Source organism: Oncorhynchus masou, chromosome 6 (genome assembly GCF_036934945.1).
Source record: "Oncorhynchus masou masou isolate Uvic2021 chromosome 6, UVic_Omas_1.1, whole genome shotgun sequence".
In the NCBI taxonomy this organism is placed as follows: Eukaryota; Metazoa; Chordata; class Actinopteri; order Salmoniformes; family Salmonidae; genus Oncorhynchus; species Oncorhynchus masou.
Window position 1 is genome coordinate 8,276,997 of NC_088217.1, and position 25,164 is coordinate 8,302,160.

General features: G+C 43.4%; 1 protein-coding gene across 3 annotated transcripts; it reads right to left on the reverse strand.

Annotated features, from left to right (window-relative positions):
- On the reverse strand, positions 1–25,164 carry nicn1 (nicolin 1). Of its 3 annotated transcripts, none has more exons than XM_064967489.1 (8): positions 25,032–25,164; positions 24,526–24,609; positions 7,844–7,989; positions 5,851–6,024; positions 3,968–4,081; positions 3,715–3,783; positions 1,244–1,348; positions 1–987 (listed from the first exon to the last, which is right to left on the reverse strand). In XM_064967489.1, the coding sequence occupies exons 3-8, from the start codon at positions 7,973–7,975 to the stop codon at positions 946–948; spliced, it is 636 nt and encodes a 211-aa protein (XP_064823561.1). In that variant the 5' UTR covers positions 7,976–7,989; positions 24,526–24,609; positions 25,032–25,164; the 3' UTR covers positions 1–945. The 3 variants fall into 3 exon arrangements, with proteins under 3 accessions (XP_064823561.1, XP_064823562.1, XP_064823560.1); XM_064967490.1 differs by lacking the exon at positions 25,032–25,164 and adding an exon at positions 24,906–25,008; XM_064967488.1 differs by lacking the exon at positions 24,526–24,609.

The window sequence follows — 25,164 nt, forward strand, 5'->3', positions numbered from 1 at the left end:
TTTGCTTTTTGGAATTGACATTTATTTAATTAGTTCCGTAAAAGACCGAACGCTCTAACAGTTGGTTGCTTGCAGGATACAGGAATATCATTGGGATATAATGACAGAGCCTATGTGTTGAATGAATGACTTGCTATATGAGCATGTATGATGTCATCTTTACACAGCCACTAATACATAACGATTCCTTCACTTATTTCATCAGTACAACGTTGAGGTAAATTGTTCGCATTGAAAGGAAATTAGACATTCATAATTATTCATGAATAACTTACAATAAGAGAATTGTAGAAAGAACCCCAGCCAGAATGCTATATCCTATCCTCCAGAGTGGCGCAGCGGGTCTAAGGGACTGTATCTCAGTGCTAGAGGCGTCACTACAGACCCTGGTTAGATTCCTGGCTGTATCACAACCGGCCGTGATCGGGAGTCCCAGTGTCATCCCGGTTAGGGTTTGGCCGGGGTTGGCCGTCATTGTAAATAAGAATAACTGACCTGCTTAGTTAAATAAAAAGGCCACTTTAAAAAAAAAATAATAATAATTTATCGAAAAAAGAGAATTGGAGACTGCAAACCACCCAGAACCCCAGCCAGTATGATATATCCACATCTCAGATAGTTAGTTAACAGTGGCTCCTTGGTCTCATTCAAGAAGCACTACTGTCCTCATCTGGCTGAAGGCCACCATGCATCTCACTTCTATTGGACTTGTATAATAAACAAAGTTACATGAATCATGAGTGGCAAAGGTGGCCTAGGTGTTAAAAAAACACACACACAAAAAAAAAAAGTTTACAGTGTTTCACAAATAAATATACATACTTTTCAGAAAACTTAAATATAACATCGTCGGGCAATTAATCAAATACACTTTGGGAGAGATAACAATGGTGATCTTCACATTTTACCTACACCATGTAAAATGAACCTCCAGTCAATTCCTTGTTAAGTGAAGGACAACAAGTTGATATCGTAGCAGCCATCAACCTGCCCAGAAACACAGAAGAAGAATGAAAATTAAACGAGTCGACCGTAAACGAGCTGAAAACAAAATGGAATCGATACCAACTGACAAAGACTTGGGTCCAGGATACTAACGCAGAGATGTTTGGATTGAAACACTGTTTAACCAATAAAAAAAGTGTTGAAGCATACAGGCCCTTCTTTACTTTCTAGATCTTTCTCTCCCACAACCTCAGGAAAAGTGATGTGTACGTTTGACTCCAATATGAACACGTCTTACATCGAAGCGGCCTATGGAAGCAGTGGTCTGGTTGGTCTGCATGACCTCTGTTAACGCCCACATCTGCTGAATACTGGAAGATACCGTCTGAGGATCTGGAAGACCCTAGAGACACAACAAAACAAAAATATTGTAACGGATATTATTTTCTCTTTTATGTAGCCATGTTGTATAAAGGGTTAGTGTTTTTCTAAAGGTAATTGACCAGGAAGATGGCTATCCGTGTTCATCTGAGGATCTGGATGACCCTAGAGACACAACAACATAATAAACACTGTGTTTCCATATTCTCTTTTATGATGTGTTTTATAAAAGGTCTTTGACCAGTAAGACAGATTACTTCTCCCAGAAGAAGACAGTTTTTGTGTGTGGAGGAAAATGCCTAATAGAGACCCTGGCACTGGATTTTGGAAGGAAGTCATGAAGGGGACAGGTTGGACTGTGGCCACTACAGCGCGTTCCCCTTCTTGCCACCGCAGGATAAACAGACTCCTATCCCAAAGAAGAGTGGATTTCAACCCGGCAGAGGAACTTCAGACTTGATATTCTCAGCCCGTTGACTCCAAGAGAAGCTCCAGGAGCAGAGACTATGGCAATCACTAACTCAGAGGAGGCTGCTGCCTACACTGAGACGTAACTTATTGATGTCACCTTTCTTTAACCAGGGATTTTATTTAACCAGGTAGGCCAGTTGAGAACACCTTTATTTAACCAGGTAGGCCAGTTGAGAACACCTTTATTTAACCAGGTAGGCCAGTTGAGAACACCTTTATTTAACCAGGGAGGCCAGTTGAGAATAAGTTCTCATTTACAACGGCGACCTGGACAAGATAAAGCAAAGCAGTGCAACACAAACAACAACACAGAGTTACACATGGAATAAACAAACATGTTGTAAATAATACAATAGAAAAGGTGTATTTACAGTGTGTGCAAATGAGGTAGGATAAGGGAGGTAAGGCAATAAATAGGCCATTGTCAGGATTTGGCCAGGGTTGTTCCGGGTTTTGGTCACTAGATGCCCCCATTGTGCTTTTTGACCTTATGTCTTTTCCCTTGATTCCCATTATTATTTGCACCTGTGCCTCGTTTCCCCTGATTGTATTTAAACCCTTAGTTTCCCTCAGTTCTGTGCTCTGTGTTTGTATGTTAGCACCCAGCCCTAGTGTTCTGTGTATTCTTGTCGATTCCGGTGGACGCTCTTGTGGAATTCTGTTTTTGTTTTTTGAGTATCCCTTGAGGCTTTTTTGTGCTATACCTACCACCTTTTGGATTTGCCATTTTGTATTGAAGGACTTCTCCTTTTTACTTTATTAAATACACCATCTTAAGTACTGCTGTGTCTGCCTCATCTTCTGGGTTCTGCTGACTATTTGTGGCTCAGTTGGTTAAGTGACTGTTTCTCACTCCGGAGACCCAGGTTCGTAACCGGGTCCTGACAGCCATAGTGGCAAAGTAATGACAATATAGCAATTAAACACTGGAGTGATAGATGTTCAGAAGATGGATGTGATAGTAGAGATACTGGGGTGCAAAGGAGCAAAACAATAAATAAATAACAGTATGGGGGCTGAGGTGGTTGGATGGGCTAGTTACAGATGGGCTGTGTACAGGTGCGGTGATCTATGAGATGCTCTGAAAGCTAATGCTTCAGTGATTATTGCAATTCGCTCCAGTCATTGGCAGCAGAGAACTGGAAGGAAAGGTGGCCAAAGGAGGAATTGGCTTTGGGGGTGACCAGTGAAATCTACCTGCTGGAGCGCGTGCTACAAGTGGGTGGTGCTATGGTGACCAGTGAGCTGAGATGACCTGGAGGAATCCCTAAGGGGGAAATGATACTGGACTATGAGGGATCCCTAAGAGGGAAATGATACTGGACTACGAGGGATCCCTAAGAGGGAAATGATACTGGACTACGAGGGATCCCTAAGGGGGAAATGATACTGGACTACGAGGGATCCCTAAGAGGGAAATGATACTGGACTACGAGGGATCCCTAAGAGGGAAATGATACTGGACTACGAGGGATCCCTAAGGGGGAAATGATACTGGACTACGAGGGATCCCTAAGAGGGAAATGATACTGGACTACGAGGGATCCCTAAGAGGGAAATGATACTGGACTATGAGGGATCCCTAAGGGGGAAATGATACTGGACTATGAGGGATCCCTAAGAGGGAAATGATACTGGACTATGAGGGATCCCTAAGAGGGAAATGATACTGGACTACGAGGATCCCTAAGAGAGAAATGATACTGGACTACGAGGGATCCCTAAGAGGGAAATGATACTGGACTACGAGGGATCCCTAAGAGGGAAATGATACTGGACTATGAGGGATCCCTAAGAGGGAAATGATACTGGACTACGAGGGATCCCTAAGGGGGAAACAATACTGAACACTGGAATACAGTCTATAAGGGCTGATAGTTCTACTGAAGAGAACCAACTGGTAGATAAGAGCCTTACCTGTAAATCACACAGTTGGTCCACCTGTGTGAGGTCTGACAACCAATCCGGAATGTCCCACTCTGAATCCTGGAAGAAGAGTGAATGAATGCACTTTAAAATTGTGGAAATATCTTAATTGGCAGTGTTTCAGGTAACACCCCCAACCTTATCCAGTTATACTGCAGGCCTGGAGATCAGAGGCACAATGATTGTGGTTTCTTTCTATTTGATCATACAGTACAACCCCTCTATACATTTTTAAGTGACTTACCTCGTTTAAACAGGGCTGTATTTTGATGTCCTCCACGCTGAAATTCAGCCAGGCTGATGACGGCTGTCGTAGGATCAGTCTCACTGAAGTCACATTGTCTGGTTCAATCAGCATCTAACAACCATAACACACATACTGAACCAATCAGGAAATACAACTTCCACAAATTATGTAAATGAGCTTCATTGCTACTTGAATTAAGCCAAACTATAAATTTGGTTAACCTTCAAGATCAGCTTACCAAAAACTAAGCAAACCTGAGCTGTGATGCTTTTTTTTTTTAATTTTTAAAGCAAGATACATTTACAGAATGTGGCTTTGTGTTACTCACACCACAGCAAGGTTTCTTAAGGTTCCATATGAAATGGATCAGGAGCATTTGGTGATGAATTTTTTAGCCTGATGTACAGTACAAATAAAGCCTTCATCAGAATAGACCTCCTAATGTCTTGACCTGTTCTGCTATAGTTCTTCACCCTTCCTCTTTCCATATTATATGACCTTTACCACCTTGTAGAATTAAACTACCCCCCCACCCCCTATCACCCTCTCTCCCCCCTTACCCTCTCTCCCTCCCTCACCCTCTCTCTCCTATCACCCTCTCTCCCCCCCATCCTCTCTCTCCGTCCTCACCCTCTCTCTCCGTCCCCACCCCCTCTCTCCCTCCCTCACCCCCTCTCCCTCCCTCACCCCCTCTCCCTCCCTCACCCCCCCTCTCCCTCCCTCACCCCCTCTCTCCCTCCCTCACCCCCTCTCTCTCTCCCTCACCTTCTCTCTCCGTCTTCACCCTTTCTCTCCCCCTCACCCTCTCTCTCCTCCCTCCCTCACCCCCTCTCCCTCCCTCACCCCCTCTCTCCCTCCCTCACCCCCTCTCCCTCCCTCACCCCCTCTCCCTCCCTCACCCCCTCTCTCCCTCCCTCACCCCCTCTCCCTCCCTCACCCCCTCTCTCCCTCCCTCACCCCCTCTCTCCCTCCCTCACCCTATCTCTCCCCCCATCCCCTCTCTCCCTCCCTCACCCTCTCTCCCTCCCTCACCCTCTCTCCCTCCCTCACCCCCTCTCTCCCTCCCTCACCCTATCTCTCCCCCATCCCCTCTCTCCCTCCCTCACCCTCTCTCCCTCCCTCACCCCCTCTCCCTCCCTCACCCCCTCTCTCCCTCCCTCACCCTATCTCTCCCCCCATCCCCTCTCTCCCTCCCTCACCCTCTCTCTCCCTCCCTCACCCCCTCTCCCTCCCTCACCCCCTCTCTCCCTCCCCTCACCCCCTCTCTCTCCCCTCACCTTCTCTCTCCGTCTTCACCCTTTCTCCCTCCCTCACCCTCTCTCCCTCCCTCACCCCCTCTCTCCCCCCATCCCCTCTCTCCCTCCCTCACCCTCTCTCCCTCCCTCACCCCCTCTCCCTCCCTCACCCCCTCTCTCCCTCCCTCACCCTATCTCTCCCCCCATCCCCTCTCTCCCTCCCTCACCCTCTCTCCCCTCCCTCACCCCCTCTCCCTCCCTCACCCCCTCTCTCTCTCCCTCACCTTCTCTCTCCGTCTTCACCCTTTCTCTCCCCCTCACCCCCTCTCTCCCTCCCTCACCCTCTCTCTCCCTCCCTCACCCCCTCTCCCTCCCTCACCCTCTCTCTCCCTCCCTCACCCCCTCTCTCCCTCCCTCACCCTATCTCTCCCCTCATCCTCTCTCCCTCCCTCACCCCCTCTCTCCCTCCCCCTCACCCTATCTCTCCCCTCACCCCCTCTCTCTCTCCCTCACCTTCTCTCTCCGTCTTCACCCTTTCTCTCCCCCTCACCCCCTCTCTCCCTCCCTCACCCTCTCTCTCCCTCCCTCACCCCCTATCACCCTCTCTCTCCCTCCCTCCCTCACCCCCTCTCTCTCTCTCCTAACCTGTTGACGGTAGACAGAGTAGTAGTCTTGTGAACCCTCTTCAGTATGTGGGCTGGGCATCAGACAGTGGTTCCTCAGACATGTGGCCCATTTAGCAGCCCCCTCCCCATCTCTCCTCAGTAGACGCACAGACACGTATGCTGTGTAGTAGTTCTTAAAGGAGATCTCCTGGATCTAGGAGTGAATAAGACACAGATTATATGTACAGTACCAGAAAACAAAACGTTTTTGACACACCTACTCATTCCAAGGTTTTCCTTAATGTTTTACTATTTTCTACATTGTAGAATAATATTGAAGACATCACAACTATGAAATAACACATATGGAATCAGTCACCCTTTGCCTTGATGACAGCTTTGCACACTCTTGGTATTCTCTCAACCAGGTTCACCTGGAATGCTTTTCCAACAGTCTTGGAGGAGTTCCCACATATGCTGAGCACTTGTTGGCTGCTTTTCCATCACTCTGCGGTCATACTTATCCCAAAACATCTCAATTGGGTTGAGGTTGGGTGATTGTGGAGGCCAGGTCATCTGATGCAGCACTCCATCACTCTCCTTCTTGGTCAAATAGCCCTTACACAGCCTGGAGGTGTGTTTTGGGTCATTGTGCTGTTGAAAAACAAATGATAGACCCACTAAGCGCAAACCAGATGGATGGCGTATCACTGCAGAATACTGTGGCATGCTGGTTAGGTGCGCCTTGAATTTTCAAAACATGTCAAATTTGGACTCATCAGACCAAAGAACAGATTTCCACCGGTCTAATGTCCATTGCTCGTGTTTCTTGGCCCAAGCAAGTCTCTTCTTCTTATTGGTGTCCTTTAGTAGTGGTTTCTTTGCAGCAATTCGACCATGTAGGCCTGATTCACACGGTCTCCTCTGATCAGTTGATGTTGAGATGTGTTACCCGAACTCTGTGAAGCATTTATTTGGGCAAATTGTTTCTGAGGCTGGTAACTCTAATGAACTTATCCTCTGCAGCAGAGGTAAATCTGGGTCTTCCTTTCCTGTGGCGGTCCTCATGAGAGCCAGTTTCATCATAGCGCTTGATGGTTTTTGCGACTGCACTTGAAGAAGCTTTCAAAGTTCTTGAAATTCTCTAGATTGACTGACCATCATGTATTAAAGTAATGATGGATTATTGTTTCTCTTTGCTTATTTGGAGCTGTTCTTGCCATAATATGGACTTGGTATTTTACCAAATAGGGGTGTATACAGAAGATAGGGCTATCTTGACACAACACAACTGATTGGCTCAAACATTTTAAGGAAATACATTCCACAAATGTACTTTTAACAAGGCACTCCTGTTAATTGAAATGCATTCCAGGTGACTACCTCATAAAGCTGGTTGAGAGAATGCAAAGAGTGTGCAAAGTTGTAATCAAGGCAAAGGGTGGCTACTTTGAAGAATCTCAGATATAACATATATTTAGATTTGTTTCACACTTTTTTTGGCTACTACATGATTCCATATGTGTTAATTCATAGTTTTCATGTCATAGTTTTAAGTAGAAAAAAAAGTTAAATTATGGAAAACCCCTGGAATGAGTAGGTGAGTCCAAACTCTTCACTGGTGCTGTTTGTTACAGGACAATGGTTGTTACAGCATGTGGACAATGGTTGTTACAGCATGTGGACAATGGTTGTTACAGCATGTGGACAATGGTTGTTACAGCATGTGGACAATGGTTGTTACAGCATGTGGACAATGGTTGTTACAGCATGTGGACAATGGTTGTTACAGCATGTGGACAATGGTTGAGTTGCAATGATGTCTAGCTTGAAAGTTGTAGAAAAGCCCGGCCTCGAAGGAAGCCACTTTGAGCTTCAGAGAAGATTTCGAAGTGACTCAGTTTGAAAGAAAAAATGGCCTACTTCACATAGCCTACCTGTCATTTGACCAAGTGTGTGGAGGAAAACACAGTGTATAAAAAAAATAAAAATAAAAAAAATAGTAAAATGACCGTCAGGTTTTATTGACTCACGTTGACAGTCTGTCCTATAGCAAGTGTAACGTCTATGACATAGACACCGGGACGAGATGAATCAGTCTCAGCATCTCCAATCTGCAAGGTGACAGTAGGCTTCACGGTACAAGGGACCGTGTTTACGCTCATGTTATTAGCTACTCCTGTTGAAAGATTAGGGATGTGATCAGTACAGGGACCGTGTTTACGCTCATGTTATTAGCTACTCCTGTTGAAAGATTAGGGATGTGATCAGTACAGGGACCGTGTTTACGCTCATATTATTAGCTACTCCTGTTGAAAGATTAGGGATGTGATCAGTACAGGGAACAGTGTTGACGCTCATATTATTAGCTACTCCTGTTGAAAGATTAGGGATGTGATCAGTACAGGGAACAGTGTTGACGCTCATATTATTAGCTACTCCTGTTGAAAGATTAGGGATGTGATCAGTACAGGGAACAGTGTTGACACTCATATTATTAGCTACTCCTGTTGAAAGATTAGGGATGTGATCAGTACAGGGAACAGTGTTGACGCTCATATTATTAGCTACTCTTGTTGAAAGATTAGGGATGTGATCAGTACAGGGAACAGTGTTGACACTCATATTATTAGCTACTCCTGTTGAAAGATTAGGGATGTGATCAGTACAGGGAACAGTGTTGACGCTCATATTATTAGCTACTCCTGGTGAAAGATTAGGGATGTGATCAGTACAGGGAACAGTGTTGACGCTCATATTATTAGCTACTCCTGTTGAAAGATTAGGGATGTGATCAGTACAGGGAACAGTGTTGACACTCATATTATTAGCTACTCCTGTTGAAAGATTAGGGATGTGATCAGTACAGGGAACAGTGTTGACACTCATATTATTAGCTACTCCTGTTGAAAGATTAGGGATGTGATTAGTACAGGGAACAGTGTTGACACTCATATTATTAGCTACTCCTGTTGAAAGATTAGGGATGTGATCAGTACAGGGAACAGTGTTGACACTCATATTATTAGCTACTCCTGTTGAAAGATTAGGGATGTGATCAGTACAGAGAACAGTGTTGACGCTCATATTATTAGCTACTCCTGTTGAAAGATTAGGGATGTGATCAGTACAGGGAACAGTGTTTACGCTCATATTATTAGCTACTCCTGTTGAAAGATTAGGGATGTGATCAGTACAGGGAACAGTGTTGACGCTCATATTATTAGCTACTCCTGTTGAAAGATTAGGGATGTGATCAGTACAGGGAACAGTGTTGACACTCATATTATTAGCTACTCCTGTTGAAAGATTAGGGATGTGATCAGTACAGGGAACAGTGTTGACACTCATATTATTAGCTACTCCTGTTGAAAGATTAGGGATGTGATCAGTACAGGGAACAGTGTTGACACTCATATTATTAGCTACTCCTGTTGAAAGATTAGGGATGTGATCAGTACAGGGAACAGTGTTGACGCTCATATTATTAGCTACTCCTGTTGAAAGATTAGGGATGTGATCAGTACAGGGAACAGTGTTGACACTCATATTATTAGCTACTCCTGTTGAAAGATTAGGGATGTGATCAGTACAGGGAACAGTGTTGACACTCATATTATTAGCTACTCCTGTTGAAAGATTAGGGATGTGATCAGGACAGGGAACAGTGTTGACACTCATATTATTAGCTACTCCTGTTGAAAGATTAGGGATGTGATCAGTACAGGGAACAGTGTTGACACTCATATTATTAGCTACTCCTGTTGAAAGATTAGGGATGTGATCAGTACAGGGAACAGTGTTGACACTCATATTATTAGCTACTCCTGTTGAAAGATTAGGGATGTGATCAGTACAGGGAACAGTGTTGACACTCATATTATTAGCTACTCCTGTTGAAAGATTAGGGATGTGATCAGTACAGGGAACAGTGTTGACACTCATATTACTAGCTACTCCTGTTGAAAGATTAGGGATGTGATCAGTACAGGGAACAGTGTTGACGCTCATATTATTAGCTACTCCTGTTGAAAGATTAGGGATGTGATCAGTACAGGGAACATTGTTGACACTCATATTATTAGCTACTCCTGTTGAAAGATTAGGGATGTGATCAGTACAGGGAACATTGTTGACACTCATATTATTAGCTACTCCTGTTGAAAGATTAGGGATGTGATCAGTACAGGGAACAGTGTTGACACTCATATTATTAGCTACTCCTGTTGAAAGATTAGGGATGTGATCAGTACAGGGAACAGTGTTGACACTCATATTATTAGCTACTCCTGTTGAAAGATTAGGGATGTGATCAGTACAGGGAACAGTGTTGACACTCATATTATTAGCTACTCCTGTTGAAAGATTAGGGATGTGATCAGTACAGGGAACAGTGTTGACACTCATATTATTAGCTACTCCTGTTGAAAGATTAGGGATGTGATCAGGACAGGGAACAGTGTTGACACTCATATTATTAGCTACTCCTGTTGAAAGATTAGGGATGTGATCAGTACAGGGAACAGTGTTGACACTCATATTATTAGCTACTCCTGTTGAAAGATTAGGGATGTGATCAGTACAGGGAACAGTGTTGACACTCATATTATTAGCTACTCCTGGTGAAAGATTAGGGATGTGATCAGTACAGGGAACAGTGTTGACACTCATATTATTAGCTACTCCTGTTGAAAGATTAGGGATGTGATCAGTACAGGGAACAGTGTTGACACTCATATTATTAGCTACTCCTGTTGAAAGATTAGGGATGTGATCAGTACAGGGAACAGTGTTGACACTCATATTATTAGCTACTCCTGTTGAAAGATTAGGGATGTGATCAGTACAGGGAACAGTGTTGACACTCATATTATTAGCTACTCCTGTTGAAAGATTAGGGATGTGATCAGTACAGGGAACAGTGTTGACACTCATATTATTAGCTACTCCTGGTGAAAGATTAGGGATGTGATCAGTACAGGGAACAGTGTTGACACTCATGTTAATACTCCTGGTGAGAAAGGACTCAGCAGCAGAATCAAGCAACATACTGCAGAGACATTAATCCAACACCTAGACGTGTGGATCTCTTGGCGTAACGGCTAAGGTGATCGACTGTCACTGGACCTGGCCTCCCTGAATTCGTTACAATATAAATCTGGGATGTGATAAGGAGGACAAGCTATGAAAACAGGGAAATCATGGGTGTATTCATTAGTCGAACACTGTAATGAAAACGTTTTGCAACGAAAGTGAGAGTTTCTATTGGATAAATTCAAGGTACGTAAGTCCCTCCAAGTTTGGCTCCGTTTGGTTCCTAGTGGTTCCTACACCCCAGGATTTTGTCTTTGGAACAGGGGAGGTTAGCATTTTTGGGGGGTATGATATTTGTGTGTCTGTAACTTTCTCACTCGTCATCGTTCACAATGTTTAGGGATGATCTGTAATCATGGTAGCATCCACATTAACGTAGAAGTTTTTAGAAATATATTCTATTCTTATTTACAGTAAGTGTGTAACGGTTTTCATGCGGTGAAGGAGAGTCGGACCAAAATGCAGCGTGTAGATTGCGATCCATATTTAATCAACAAACGTAAACACGAATCAAATACAAATACTACAAAAACAAAGAACGTAATGAACGTAACGAAAACCGAAACAGCCTATACTTGTGTAAACTAACACAGCGACAGGAACAAGGACACTAAGGACAATCACCCACGAAACACACAAAGAATATGGCTGCCTAAATATGGTTCCCAATCAGAGACAACGATAATCACCTGACTCTGATTGAGAACCACTTCAGACAGCCATAGACTAACGCTAGACATCCCACAAAATAAGACAAAAACACACCACAATAACCCATGTCACACCCTGGTCTGACCGAATAAATGAAGAATAAACATAATATATTTCGACCAGGGCATGACAAAGTGACTCCAAAACGTAACAATAAATAATTCACCATTCATCACTATTGTGCACAAAATAATCTGAAACACAACCACAACAAACAGCAAATGCATCCAATTGCTCAAGCTTGATGTAACCATTGCATGCTGGGAATATGGGACCAGATACTTTTCACTACTTCAATCCGCAGAAGTGAATTTGTCCCATTACTTTTTTGTCCTCAAAAAACGGCCTTAAATGGGGGGGGACTATGTACAAAAAGTGTTGTAAATTCTAAACGTTTCGCCCAACATGGATGAAAATACCCTCAAATTAAAAGCTGGCAGTCTGCACGTTAACCTCATAGTATCATTTCAAAATCAAAGTGCTGGACTACAGAACCAAAACAACACAAAATGTGTCATTGTCCCAATACTGTTGTGTCACTGACCCAATACTGTTGTGTCACTGTCCCAATACTGTTGTGTCACTGTCCCAATACTGTTGGATTATTGTATTTACCACCTACGGTTGCAAATATTGAGGGGTCTTATTCTAATGTTTTTCCCTATAAAAATCCACTATAAAAATCCACAAAATCACAGATTTGGCAAATCATTGTACGCATGTTAGGCTACACATCATGAAATGTATAGAGACAAATTCCAGACAGTAGCCTACAGTAGCAAAATATAACTAAGTTGGTTGAACATGAAATGTAGGCGATTTAAATATGTTTGAAATAGGCCTATAGCCTAGGCTTCAGCTTACTATTTTAATGCAGTCATCTCATTTGAAGCATATATTTTTTTATACGTTGCATGTTTGTATCAACCGCAAAGACTACTTGTTTATTTGTAGTCAACTTTGTTCTGAAGTTATTGGCGGGTCACAGAGAGATGGATAAAACCCAAGTGATTTTATATTTAACGAGATCTCCGGTGGTTTAAAAGCATCTGGCGACGCAAGTTAACTGTTCTGGAGGTGGTCTGGGGGTGCCGCTAGATTATCACCCCTGTCAAGTGCAACGTTAGTAACGATGGATTTGGGAAACAACTTATGAGATTTAACGATGCTCCTACGAAAGTTCTAAGGATGAACTTAGCCCTAAGATGATTTTTGGGAAACCAGATCTGTTTCTATTTGGATAAATGTAAAAAAATATATAATAATAATAATAATAATAATTGAATTCCAGATAAATCAGGACATATCATGTGATGTTTGAGCAGGAGAATCATGCTTACATCTGCTATGACAGGCTCATTGCCCACACTCCCAAAAGCATTGAGGGGATGATAGCTTATGGTAGCTTCAACCCCGCATCGCACACACACACACGCACACGCACACGCACACACACACACACACACACACACACACACACTTTCTTGTTTGTTCTTTTCCATATTATGTCTAACTTTGATATACTACCCAGGAAAGGGTTAAATAATCACAGTAATACATTTATTAAACACTAATAACACACTCCTAATAGTGAGTTAAAAATCCTTCTTTAGGTCTCCTCCCCTTCATCTACACTGATTGAAGTGTAGATTTGACAAGTGACATCAATAAGGGATCACAGATTTCACCTGGATTCACCTGGTCAGTCTGCGTCATGGAAAGAGCAGGGGTTCCTAATGTTTTGTCCACTCTGTGAATGTCGCTTTTGAAAAAGGCTTCATGAAATCTCAGATAATATATTAACCATTTCTGAGACTCACTTAGATAATACAGCAGTAGCAATAGAAGGATATAAGTACAATAGAAGAGACAGAAATATATATGGGGGAGGTGTTGCTGTATATATATATATATATATGTATATATATATATATATATATATACATACATTCAGAGCCATTTCTCTGTTATGCAGAGAAGCTCCTACGTCACGTGTTATTGAAGTGTTGCAGGTTCACAGGCCTCATCTAAAGCCTATTATTTTGGGGTGTTGTTATAGGCCACCAAGTGTTAACAGTCAGTATCTAAATAATGTGTGTGAATAATGTGTGTGAAATGCTTGATAGTGTACGTGATGTCAACAGAGAGGTCTACTTTCTTGGGGACCTGAATATTGACTGATTTTCATCAAGCTGTCCGCTCAAGAGGAAGCTTCTCACTGTAACCAGTGCCTGTAATCTGGTTCAGGTTATTAATCAACCTACCAGGGTGTTTACAAACACAACAGGAACAATATCATCTACATGTATTGATCACATTTTTACAGCCTTGTTCTTAAGCTGAACCGATTGGATGCAGTGATCACAATATAGTGGCTATATCCAGGAAAGACAACGTTTCCGAAGCTGGGCCTAAAATAATAATAATAATAATAATAATAATACTAATAAATTACATTTGTAAAGCACTTTTCATTATACAGAATAATCTCAAAGTGCATAAAATAAATTTAAAAACAAATAACGTTTTTTGGGACAACTAGACCAGGCAACTGACACAGAGAACACAGAGAACACAGTTGACGCTACAAGGGACAAGCCCAGCTTTCTTTATCTAACTTTGCATTATTGGAAAAGGACCCGTAAAGTAAGAATTTCACTGTTAGTCTACACTTGTTGTTAACGAAGCATGTGACAAATAAAATTGGTTTAAAAAAATATAAGAGTATAAGAGACTCTTATAAGGATGATGTTAAAGATTATTGCTGGTCTGATGTGTTCAATGAGGAGCATCCAGACGCACATTGTTCACTTATTGAAGTGCTGCTTCCAATTATTAACAAACATATTGTTAGGAAACGGACTGTTAGAACTGTTAAGGCTCCGTGGATTGACGAGGAATTGAAAAACGGTACGGTTGAAAGAGATGCGGCAAAAGGAAGTGGCTAATAAGTCTGGCTGCACATCTGACTGGCTGACTGACTGCAAACTGAGAAATGATGAGACTAAACTCAACAAGAAGAACAAAAAAACATGTATTAAGAAGCCAAGATCGATGATATAAAGAATGACGGGAAAAACACTTGAGGACTTTGACTGAAATTATTGGGCAGAAAGACAAATTCAACTCCGTCTTTCATCAAATCAGTTGGCTTATTCATCACAAAACCATTTGAATGACTACTTCACTGGCAAAGTGGGCAAACGTAGGCAGGAAATGCCAACAACAAACAGTGAGCCGTTGTATTCATGCATAGCAAAATAATAATTGCAATTTTATGTTTGAATTTTGTAAAGTTAGTGTGGGAGAGGTGGAAAAATGGTTGTTATTGATCAATAAAGACAAACCTCCTGGCATTGACAACTTAGATGGAAAGCTACTGAGGATGGTGGCTGACTCTATAGCCACTCCTACTGAGGATGGTAGCTGACTCTATAGCCACTCCTACTGAGGATGGTGGCTGACTCTATAGCCACTCCTACTGAGGATGGTAGCTGACTCTATAGCCACTCCTACTGAGGATGGTAGCTGACTCTATAGCCACTCCTACTGAGGATGGTAGCTGACTCTATAGCCACTCCTACTGAGGATGGTGGCTGACTCTATAGCCACTCCTACTGAGGATGGTAGCTGACTCTATAGCCACTCCTACTGAGGATGGTAGCTGACTCTATAGCCACTCTTACTGAGGATGGTAGCTGACTCTATAGCCACTCCTACTGAGGATGGTAGCTGACTCTATAGCCACTCCTACTGAGGATGGTGGCTGACTCTATAGCCACTCCTACTGAGGATGGTAGCTGACTCTATAGCCACTCCTACTGAGGATGGTAGCTGACTCTATAGCCACTCCTACTGAGGATGGTATCTGACTCTATAGCCACTCCTACTGAGGATGGTGGCTGACTCTATAGCCACTCCTACTGAGGATGGTGGCTGACTCTATAGCCACTCCTACTGACTCTATAGCCACTCCTACTGAGGATGGTATCTGACTCTATAGCCACTCCTACTGACTCTATAGCCACTCCTACTGAGGATGGTATCTGACTCTATAGCCACTCCTACTGAGGATGGTGGCTGACTCTATAGCCACTCCTACTGAGGATGGTAGCTGACTCTATAGTCACTCCTACTGAGGATGGTGGCTGACTCTATAGCCACTCCTACTGAGGATGGTAGCTGACTCTATAGCCACTCCTACTGAGGATGGTGGCTGACTCTATAGCCACTCCTACTGAGGATGGTATCTGACTCTATAGCCACTCCTACTGAGGATGGTAGCTGACTCTATAGCCACTCCTACTGACTCTATAGCCACTCCTACTGAGGATGGTGGCTGACTCTATAGCCACTCCTACTGAGGATGGTGGCTGACTCTATAGCCACTCCTACTGACTCTATAGCCACTCCTACTGAGGATGGTAGCTGACTCTATAGCCACTCCTACTGAGGATGGTGGCTGACTCTATAGCGACTCCTACTGAGGATGGTGGCTGACTCTATAGCGACTCCTACTGAGGATGGTGGCTGACTCTATAGCCACTCCTACTGAGGATGGTGGCTGACTCTATAGCCACTCCTACTGAGGATGGTGGCTGACTCTATAGCCACTCCTACTGAGGATGGTGGCTGACTCTATAGCCACTCCTACTGAGGATGGTATCTGACTCTATAGCCACTCCTACTGAGGATGGTGGCTGACTCTATAGCCACTCCTACTGAGGATGGTGGCTGACTCTATAGCCACTCCTACTGAGGATGGTGGCTGACTCTATAGCCAGTCCTACTGAGGATGGTGGCTGACTCTATAGCCACTCCTACTGAGGATGGTATCTGACTCTATAGCCACTCCTACTGTCTCTATAGCCACTCCTACTGAGGATGGTATCTGACTCTATAGCCACTCCTACTGTCTCTATAGCCACTCCTACTGAGGATGGTGGCTGACTCTATAGCCACTCCTACTGTCTCTATAGCCACTCCTACTGAGGATGGTGGCTGACTCTATAGCCACTCCTACTGAGGATGGTATCTGACTCTATAGCCACTCCTACTGTCTCTATAGCCACTCCTACTGAGGATGGTGGCTGACTCTATAGCCACTCCTACTGAGGATGGTAGCTGACTCTATAGCCACTCCTACTGAGGATGGTATCTGACTCTATAGCCACTCCTACTGAGGATGGTAGCTGACTCTATAGCCACTCCTACTGAGGATGGTAGCTGACTCTATAGCCACTCCTACTGAGGATGGTGGCTGACTCTATAGCCACTCCTACTGAGGATGGTGGCTGACTCTATAGCGACTCCTACTGAGGATGGTGGCTGACTCTATAGCGACTCCTACTGAGGATGGTGGCTGACTCTATAGCCACTCCTACTGAGGATGGTAGCTGACTCTATAGCCACTCCTACTGAGGATGGTATCTGACTCTATAGCCACTCCTACTGAGGATGGTATCTGACTCTATAGCCACTCCTACTGAGGATGTTAGCTGACTCTATAGCCACTCCTACTGAGGATGGTATCTGACTCTATAGCCACTCCTACTGAGGATGGTATCTGACTCTATAGCCACTCCTACTGAGGATGGTAGCTGACTCTATAGCCACTCCTACTGAGGATGGTGGCTGACTCTATAACCACTCCTACTGAGGATGGTAGCTGTCTCTATAGCCACTCCTACTGAGGATGGTAGCTGACTCTATAGCCACTCCTACTGAGGATGGTATCTGACTCTATAGCCACTCCTACTGAGGATGGTGGCTGACTCTATAACCACTCCTACTGAGGATGGTAGCTGACTCTATAGCCACTCCTACTGAGGATGGTAGCTGACTCTATAACCACTCCTACTGAGGATGGTAGCTGACTCTATAACCACTCCTACTGAGGATGGTATCTGACTCTATAACCACTCCTACTGAGGATGGTAGCTGACTCTATAGCCACTCCTACTGAGGATGGTATCTGCCTCTATAGCCACTCCTACTGAGGATGGTGGCTGACTCTATAGCCACTCCTACTGAGGATGGTGGCTGACTCTATAGCCACTCCTACTGACTCTATAGCCACTCCTACTGAGGATGGTAGCTGACTCTATGGCCACTCCTACTGACTCTATAGCCACTCCTACTGAGGATGGTAGCTGACTCTATAGCCACTCCTACTGAGGATGGCGGCTGACTCTATAGCCACTCCTACTGAGGATGGTAGCTGACTCTATGGCCACTCCTACTGAGGATGGTAGCTGACTCTATAGCCACTCCTACTGAGGATGGTAGCTGACTCTATAGCCACTCCTACTGAGGATGGTAGCTGACTCTATAGCCACTCCTACTGAGGATGGTGGCTGACTCTATAGCCACTCCTACTGAGGACGGTAACTGACTCTATAGCCACTCCTACTGAGGATGGTGGCTGACTCTATAGCCACTCCTATCTGTCATATCTTTCATCTGAGCCTAGAGGAAAGTCTTTGTCCCCAGGCCTGGAGGGAAGCCAAAGTCATTCCACTACCCGATAGTGGTAAAGTGGCCTTTACTGGTTCTAACAGCCGGCCTATCAGCTTGCTGCCAGCTCTTAGCAAACTGTTGGCGGAAAGAAAATGGTGTTTGACTAAATACAATGTTATTTCTCTGTAAACAAATTAACAACACACTTTCAGCACAATTATAGAGAAGGGCACTCAACATGTACTGCACTGACACAAATGACTGATGATTGGTTGACAGAAATTGATAATAAGAAGATCGTGGGAACTGTACTGTTAGATTTCAGTGCAGCCTTTGATATTATTGACCATAAATTGTTATTGAGAAAACTCATGTTTAATGGCTTTTCAACCTCTGCCATATCATGGATTCAGAGCTACAGTATCTATCTAATAGAACTGAGAGAGGGTTTTCTTTAATGGAAGCTTCTCTAATGTTTAATGGCTTTTCAACCTCTGCCATATCATGGATTCAGAGCTACAGTATCTATCTAATAGAACTGAGAGAGGGTTTTCTTTAATGGAAGCTTCTCTAATGTTTAATGGCTTTTCAACCTCTGCCATATCATGGATTCAGAGCTACAGTATCTGTCTAATAGAACTGAGAGAGGGTTTTCTTTAATGGAAGCTTCTGTAATGTTTAATGGCTTTTCAACCTCTGCCATATCGTGGATTCAGAGCTACAGTATCTGTCTAATAGAACTGAGAGAGGGTTTTCTTTAATGGAAGCTTCTCTAATGTTTAATGGCTTTTCAACCTCTGCCATATCGTGGATTCAGAGCTACAGTATCTATCTAATAGAACTGAGAGAGGGTTCTCTTGAATGGAAGCTTCTCTAATGTTTAATGGCTTTTCAACCTCTGCCATATCATGGATTCAGAGCTACAGTATCTATCTAATAGAACTGAGAGAGGGTTCTCTTTAATGGAAGCTTCTCTAATGTTTAATGGCTTTTCAACCTCTGCCATATCGTGGATTCAGAGCTACAGTATCTGTCTAATAGAACTGAGAGAGGGTTTTCTTTAATGGAAGCTTCTCTAATGTTTAATGGCTTTTCAACCTCTGCCATATCGTGGATTCAGAGCTACAGTATCTATCTAATAGAACTGAGAGAGGGTTCTCTTTAATGGAAGCTTCTCTAATGTTTAATGGCTTTTCAACCTCTGCCATATCGTGGATTCAGAGCTACAGTATCTATCTAATAGAACTGAGAGAGGGTTCTCTTTAATGGAAGCTTCTCTAATGTTTAATGGCTTTTCAACCTCTGCCATATCATGGATTCAGAGCTACAGTATCTATCTAATAGAACTGAGAGAGGGTTTTCTTTAATGGAAGCTTCTCTAATGTTTAATGGCTTTTCAACCTCTGCCATATCGTGGATTCAGAGCTACAGTATCTGTCTAATAGAACTGAGAGAGGGTTCTCTTTACTGGAAGCTTCTCTAATGTTTAATGGCTTTTCAACCTCTGCCATATCATGGATTCAGAGCTACAGTATCTGTCTAATAGAACTGAGAGAGGGTTTTCTTTAATGGAAGCTTCTCTAATGTTTAATGGCTTTTCAACCTCTGCCATATCATGGATTCAGAGCTACAGTATCTGTCTAATAGAACTGAGAGAGGGTTTTCTTTAATGGAAGCTTCTCTAATGTTTAATGGCTTTTCAACCTCTGCGATATCATGGATTCAGAGCTTCTCTAATGTTTAATTGCTTTTCAACCTCTGCCATATCATGGATTCAGAGCTACAGTATCTATCTAATAGAACTGAGAGAGGGTTTTCTTTAATGGAAGCTTCTCTAATGTTTAATGGCTTTTCAACCTCTGCCATATCGTGGATTCAGAGCTACAGTATCTGTCTAATAGAACTGAGAGAGGGCTTTCTTTAATGGAAGCTTCTCTAATGTTTAATGGCTTTTCAACCTCTGCCATATCGTGGATTCAGAGCTACAGTATCTATCTAATAGAACTGAGAGAGGGTTCTCTTTAATGGAAGCTTCTCTAATGTTTAATTGCTTTTCAACCTCTGCCATATCATGGATTCAGAGCTACAGTATCTATCTAATAGAACTGAGAGAGGGTTTTCTTTAATGGAAGCTTCTCTAATGTTTAATGGCTTTTCAACCTCTGCCATATCGTGGATTCAGAGCTACAGTATCTGTCTAATAGAACTGAGAGAGGGTTCTCTTTAATGGAAGCTTCTCTAATGTTTAATGGCTTTTCAACCTCTGCCATATCATGGATTCAGAGCTACAGTATCTGTCTAATAGAACTGAGAGAGGGTTTACTTTAATGGAAGCTTCTCTAATGTTTAATGGCTTTTCAACCTCTGCCATATCATGGATTCAGAGCTACAGTATCTGTCTAATAGAACTGAGAGAGGGCTTTCTTTAATGGAAGCTTCTCTAATGTTTAATGGCTTTTCAACCTCTGCCATATCGTGGATTCAGAGCTACAGTATCTGTCTAATAGAACTGAGAGAGGGTTCTCTTTAATGGAAGCTTCTCTAATGTTTAACATGTAGATTGTGGTGTACCGCAGGGCAGCTCTCTAGGTCCTCTACTCCGTTCTATTGTTACCAATGACCTGCCACTGGCATTAAAATAAAGCAAGCCTGTCTATTTATGTTAAGGATTCAACCCTATCACAGCTAGTGAAGTCACTGAAACCCTAAACAAAGAGTTGCAATCAGTTATTAGAATGGATGGCCAGTAATAAACTGGTCCTGAACATCTCTAAAACTAAGAGCATTGTTTCTGGTACAAATCATTGCCTAATATCTAGACCTCAGCTGAATCTGGTAATGAATGGTGTGGCTGTTGAACAAGTTGAAGAGACTAAATTACTTGCCGTTACCTTAGATTGTAAACTGACATGGTCAAAACATATAGATGACATGGTTGTAAAGATGGGGAGAGATCTGTCTGTAATAAAGAGATGGGGAGAGGTCTGTCTGTAATATAGAGATGGGGAGAGGTCTGTCTGTAGTAAAGAGATGGGGAGAGGTCTGTCTGTAATAAAGAGATGGGGAGAGGTCTGTCTGTAATAAAGAGATGGGGAGAGATCTGTCTGTAATAAAGAGATGGGGAGAGATCTGTCTGTAATAAAGAGATGGGGAGAGGTCTGTCTGTAGTAAAGTGATGGGGAGAGGTCTGTCTGTAATAAAGAGATGGGGAGAGGTCTGTCTGTAATAAAGAGATGGGGAGAGGTCTGTCTGTAATAAAGAGATGGGGAGAGGTCTGTCTGTAATAAAGAGATGGGGAGAGGTCTGTCTGTAATATAGAGATGGGGAGAGGTCTGTCTGTAATAAAGAGATGGGGAGAGGTCTGTCTGTAATAAAGAGATGGGGAGAGATCTGTCTGTAATAAAGAGATGGGGAGAGGCCTGTCTGTAATAAAGAGATGGGGAGAGGCCTGTCTGTAATAAAGAGATGGGGAGAGGTCTGTCTGTAGTAAAGAGATGGGGAGAGGTCTGTCTGTAGTATAGAGATGGGGAGAGGTCTGTCTGTAATAAAGAGATGGGGAGAGGTCTGTCTGTAATAAAGAGATGGGGAGAGGTCTGTCTGTAATAAAGAGATGGGGAGAGGTCTGTCTGTAGTAAAGAGATGGGGAGAGGTCTGTCTGTAGTAAAGTGATGGGGAGAGGTCTGTCTGTAATAAAGAGATGGGGAGAGGTCTGTCTGTAATAAAGAGATGGGGAGAGGTCTGTCTGTAATAAAGAGATGGGGAGAGGCCTGTCTGTAATAAAGAGATGGGGAGAGGTCTGTCTGTAATAAAGAGACGGGGAGAGGTCTGTCTGTAATAAAGAGATGGGGAAAGGTCTGTCTGTAATAAAGAGATGGGGAGAGGTCTGTCTGTAGTAAAGAGATGGGGAGAGGCCTGTCTGTAATAAAGAGATGGGGAGAGGTCTGTCTGTAATAAAGAGATGGGGAGAGGCCTGTCTGTAATAAAGAGATGGGGAGAGGTCTGTCTGTAATAAAGAGATGGGGAGAGGTCTGTCTGTAGTAAAGAGATGGGGAGAGGTCTGTCTGTAATAAAGAGATGGGGAGAGGTCTGTCTGTAATAAAGAGATGGGGAGAGGTCTGTCTGTAATAAAGTGATGGGGAGAGGTCTGTCTGTAATAAAGAGATGGGGAGAGGTCTGTCTGTAATAAAGAGATGGGGAGAGGTCTGTCTGTAATAAAGTGATGGGGAGAGGTCTGTCTGTAATAAAGAGATGGGGAGAGGTCTGTCTGTAATAAAGAGATGGGGAGAGGTCTGTCTGTAATAAAGAGATGGGGAGAGGTCTGTCTGTAATAAAGAGATGGGGAGAGGTCTGTCTGTAATAAAGAGATGGGGAGAGGTCTGTCTGTAATAAAGAGATGGGGAGAGGTCTGTCTGTAATAAAGTGATGGGGAGAGGTCTGTCTGTAATAAAGAGATGGGGAGAGGTCTGTCTTTAATAAAGTGATGGGGAGAGGTCTGTCTGTAGTAAAGAGAAGGGGAGAGGTCTGTCTGTAATAAAGAGATGGGGAGAGGTCTGTCTGTAATAAAGTGATGGGGAGAGGTCTGTCTGTAATAAAGAGATGGGGAGAGGTCTGTCTGTAATAAAGAGATGGGGAGAGGTCTGTCTGTAATAAAGTGATGGGGAGAGGCCTGTCTGTAATAAAGAGATGGGGAGAGGCCTGTCTGTAATAAAGAGATGGGGAGAGGCCTGTCTGTAATAAAGAGATGGGGAGAGGCCTGTCTGTAATAAAGAGATGGGGAGAGGCCTGTCTGTAATAAAGAGATGGGGAGAGGTCTGTCTGTAATAAAGAGATGGGGAGAGGCCTGTCTGTAGTAAAGAGATGGGGAGAGGTCTGTCTGTAGTAAAGAGATGGGGAGAGGTCTGTCTGTAATAAAGAGATGGGGAGAGGTCTGTCAGTAATAAAGAGATGGGGAGAGGTCTGTCTGTAATAAAGAGATGGGGAGAGGTCTGTCTGTAATAAAGAGATGGGGAGAGGCCTGTCTGTAATAAAGAGATGGGGAGAGGCCTGTCTGTAATAAAGAGATGGGGAGAGGTCTGTCTGTAATAAAGAGATGGGGAGAGGTCTGTCTGTAATAAAGAGATGGGGAGAGGTCTGTCTGTAATAAAGAGATGGGGAGAGGTCTGTCTGTAATAAAGAGATGGGGAGAGGTCTGTCTGTAATAAAGAGATGGGGAGAGGTCTGTCTGTAGTAAAGAGATGGGGAGAGGTCTGTCTGTAATAAAGAGATGGGGAGAGGTCTGTCTGTAATAAAGAGATGGGGAGAGGTCTGTCTGTAATAAAGAGATGGGGAGAGGTCTGTCTGTAATAAAGAGATGGGGAGAGGTCTGTCTGTAATAAAGAGATGGGGAGAGGTCTGTCTGTAATAAAGAGATGGGGAGAGGTCTGTCTGTAATAAAGTGATGGGGAGAGGTCTGTCTGTAATAAAGAGATGGGGAGAGGTCTGTCTGTAATAAAGAGATGGGGAGAGGTCTGTCTGTAATAAAGAGATGGGGAGAGGTCTGTCTGTAATAAAGTGATGGGGAGAGGTCTGTCTGTAATAAAGAGATGGGGAGAGGTCTGTCTGTAATAAAGAGATGGGGAGAGGCCTGTCTGTAATAAAGAGATGGGGAGAGGTCTGTCTGTAATAAAGAGATGGGGAGAGGTCTGTCTGTAATATAGAGATGGGGAGAGGTCTGTCTGTAATAAAGAGATGGGGAGAGGCCTGTCTGTAATAAAGAGATGGGGAGAGGTCTGTCCGTGATAAAAAAACATGCTCTGTTTTTTTTTTATATCACACAGGTTCTAGTTTTATATTATGTTGATTATTGTCCAGTCATATAGTTAAGTGCTGCAAAGAAGGCATTCGTCAAGTATTGTAATCAGAGCGCTGATATTAACACCATGCATTCTCTCTTGAGTTGAGGAAAGACTGACTACATCCCTTCTTGTTTTTATAAGAAACAGTAATGTGCTAGAAATTCTTAATTGTTTGCATAGTCAACTTCCACACAGCACTGACCCCCCCCCTCCCCCCAGATATGCCACCAGGGGTCTTTTCACAGTCCCAGGGACCAGAACATTGTCTAGTTCATGTACATGATTGCATGAAACTCCATTCTCATATAGTCAAATTGAACAGCAAACCCGGTTTCAAATATAACATAACATATCACAGCACAACGCCTCTCCCCCCCATGTGACCTACATGTTGTGTGTATGTACTGTCAGGCACGTGTAACTTAATCTTCTAAATATATATAAATTGTACAGTCTTAATGTATTTTATGCTGTGTCAGACCCTAAGTGAGACTAGCTGTGCCATTGGCGTCGGCTAATGTGGACCCTAATCAAATCTAACACCATTTTTTCAAACATCACCAAACTCAACTGATATTTACATTTTGATGACTTCATGAAAATCATACAACACTAACCTTGGTTTATGGCTGCAACGCAAATATGATCAACTTCAGCACCTTGGACAGCGAACTAGCCACGTCTGTGTGGCTGCAGCAAAGCTAAAAGACAGTTATAACACTCAGATTGCAATGATCACTGAATTGCGCTCAATCAAATAAATCATTATTGGGTGGGACAGTTTGGGAGGAAAAAGGCGACTGTAAAGAAAGCTGACAAGCCAGCTAACGTTTGCTATATACGCTAGCAAGCCAGCTAATGTTTGCTATATACGCTAGCAAGCCAGCTAATGTTTGCTATACACGCTAGCAAGCCAGCTAATGTTTGCTATATACGCTAGCAAGCCAGATAATGTTTGCTATATACACTAGCAAGCTAGCTAACGTTAGCTATTCACCGCTGATTGTAGAGTTAGCGGTAGCTAGCTAACCACCAAGCTAGCAACCAGTTGGACCGTTTTCCTTCCCCTCGGATGTCAATATAGAACAGAAGGTGGTTGCTAGATATCGATGTCCAAGCTTACTGTGTTGTGTGTGCACTGTTTTCCCCTCGGTTACAGACGGCGAAATTACTGTAAAAACAGTTCTAGACGTCGCAGTCGGCCTGGCAGTGGGCATGCTGCCAATGAATTTACCATTTCCTGAATGTGTAACTAT

Coding starts and splice junctions, on each gene's coding strand:
- nicn1 (XM_064967488.1), bottom strand. CDS start 25,125: ATGCCCACTGCCAGGCCGACTGCGACGTCTAGAACTGTTTTTACAGTA. Junction 1,349..3,714: donor ACCAACTGTGTGATTTACAG/GTAAGGCTCTTA, acceptor TTGTGTCTCTAG/GGTCTTCCAGATCCTCAGAC. Junction 988..1,243: donor CTTCCATAGGCCGCTTCGAT/GTAAGACGTGTT, acceptor GTTTCTGGGCAG/GTTGATGGCTGCTACGATAT.